Below are 2,148 nucleotides of genomic sequence, written 5' to 3'. Positions count from 1 at the left end.
TTCTACTCACACCGCCTCCCCACCCGGCAGGTCCCTTCTCAGCATGGCGGCGGCTGCACATACACAGACCCACTCCCTCGCCTGCTGCTTCTCCCTCGCTTATCAGTGCAAGGCGCCGCGGGAGAGAAAAGGAGGCGGGCTGGGAAGGGAAGCCCCCACCGTGTTTGCCGCCAGCGGGTAGGAGAAAGGACAGCGAAGGTGTATGTACGCCCGAGCGCATGGGAAGACGAGCGCATGCCCAGATTAAAAAAAACAAAAAAAACACACACAAAAAAACGCCTGTGTGAACAGTACTTCGCGCGAGGGAAGCGGAAGACAGAGGGACCGTCTGACCACCTCCACCTCCAAGCGATATATATCTCAAGCGATATAAAATGTCACGGATATAAGAATTGCGGGAAAACTACAGCAGTAAGAGGTCCGTGTGACCAGACCCTATGTGTTGGACTGGATGGGCCATTGGCCTGATCCGACATTGGCTTCTCTTATGTTCTTGTGTCTCCATAATTCTATGGCCCCTTCCAACTCTGGGATTCTAGGATTCTATGACTTCTCCTCCAAGAAGTTGTCTAATCCCCTTCTAGAGTCACCATTCCTGGAACTAGCTTTAGTTCAAGGCTGTAAGGCAGAGTCCCACCAACGCAATCCTTAAAATGTTGAACACAACATAGGAGCATGAAGGTGGGACAGTCTTGCTACTATCCTGGCAGGCCGCAAAAGGCTTGAATTGGTTTGCATGCCCCAGTGATGTTTTCCATGAAGCATGCACTTTGTGGTTCAGACACGTGCTTGGGACACATACATGGACGTAAGCGTTTTTGTTCTTTTTGGACTCACAGAACTGCGAGATAGCCAGAGATTTTCCCCCCCAAAAAAGAAGGGAAGTAACTAGTTATGATATGAAAGTCAAAACATTCTATTAAGCATCCAAGCGCTGAAGTCATCAAAAAGAGTTATCTCCCGGAAATTAGACTGGAAATGCAAGAGACGTGGTTTTCTTTCAAGCCCCATTTCCTGCGCATTCCCTGACTCTGGCTTGGCCATGAGATCAATTCCACATGTTGTTGAAAAGTGTGGCTTCAGCTCCTTGTAAACACCCACCGCTGCCAAATGAGATAACTTCTGCCTGGCAGGGAATTTAACCTTTGAAAAGAATCTCCTGTATAGAAACAAACATGCCCTCGTTGGTTTGAATACGGTCTCATACATTTGTTGACAAAACCAGTTTTTAGAGAATCATTGGGGAGAGGGGTTTGGTAAATTCATATGGATTGTATTTTTTAAAAAAAAATTAAAATATAGAATAAAAAAAAAACCCCCAAAATGTAAACCAAAACAACATAAGCTTGTCGCACAAGATATTGCTCAATTTAGCCCCCTTGGTCTTTTGTACAATAGAGCTCGTGTAGCACCAAGTGCAATAGCCAGTCAGCGTCTACAATAAAAACATAAGAACATCAGAAGAGCCCTGCTGGGTCAGACCAGTGGTCCATCTAGTCCAGCATCCCGTCTCACACAGTGGCCAGCCAGTTCTTCTGGAGGGCCAACAACAGGGCATAGAGGCCGAGGCCTTCCCCTGATAAGAACGTCAGAAGAGCCATGCTGGATCAGAACAGTGGTCCATCTAGTCCAGCATCCTGTTTCACACAGTTGCTAGCCATTTCCTCTGGAGGTCCAACAACAGGGCACAGAGGCTGAGGCCTTCCCCTAATGTTGCCCCTAATCTGTGGGATTCAGAGGCTTAGTGCCTCTGAATGTGGAGGTTCCCCTCAGTCACCATGGCTAGTAGCCATTCATAGACTTACCTTCCCTGAATCTGTGTAATCTCCTTTTAAAGCTGTTTATTCCTGTGGCAAGCACTACATTCTCTGGTGGCGAATTTTGCATTTTAATCAGTGCAAGATGTTTCACTGTGCAATAGCAAGCTTGTTAGCAGCCGTGCCTGGGGGGAACAAATTGGACCCCTTTGCTTAATTGTTGATTTAAAGTATTCATAAGCTTGCCTTTCTCCCAACAGAGTTGGGACCCAAGGTGGATAATAAAACAAACAAGAAGTATACAACAATACGTTACTCCTGGCAGGCCAGACCAGAACAAACGGGTTGAAATGAAATCAGAAGAGTTTTCGGCTAAACATTTAGGAAGAAC

At 46.6% G+C, this 2,148-nt stretch overlaps 1 protein-coding gene across 1 annotated transcript in view; it reads left to right on the top strand.

Annotated features, from left to right (window-relative positions):
* Positions 1 to 43: 43 nt before the first annotated feature.
* The window catches only part of LOC107107584 (aquaporin-1-like), a 13,952-nt gene continuing 11,847 nt past the window's right edge, over positions 44 to 2,148 (top strand). The window contains exon 1 of the mRNA XM_015407891.1: positions 44 to 177. Coding sequence (XP_015263377.1) covers positions 44 to 177 — 134 coding nt within the window. The remainder of the gene's footprint in view (positions 178 to 2,148) is intronic.

The sequence above is a fragment of the Gekko japonicus genome, unplaced genomic scaffold (assembly GCF_001447785.1).
Source record: "Gekko japonicus isolate JY-2015 unplaced genomic scaffold, Gekko_japonicus_V1.1 scaffold4583, whole genome shotgun sequence".
Classification (NCBI taxonomy): Eukaryota; Metazoa; Chordata; class Lepidosauria; order Squamata; family Gekkonidae; genus Gekko; species Gekko japonicus.
This window is presented reverse-complemented; position numbering and strand designations above follow the sequence as displayed.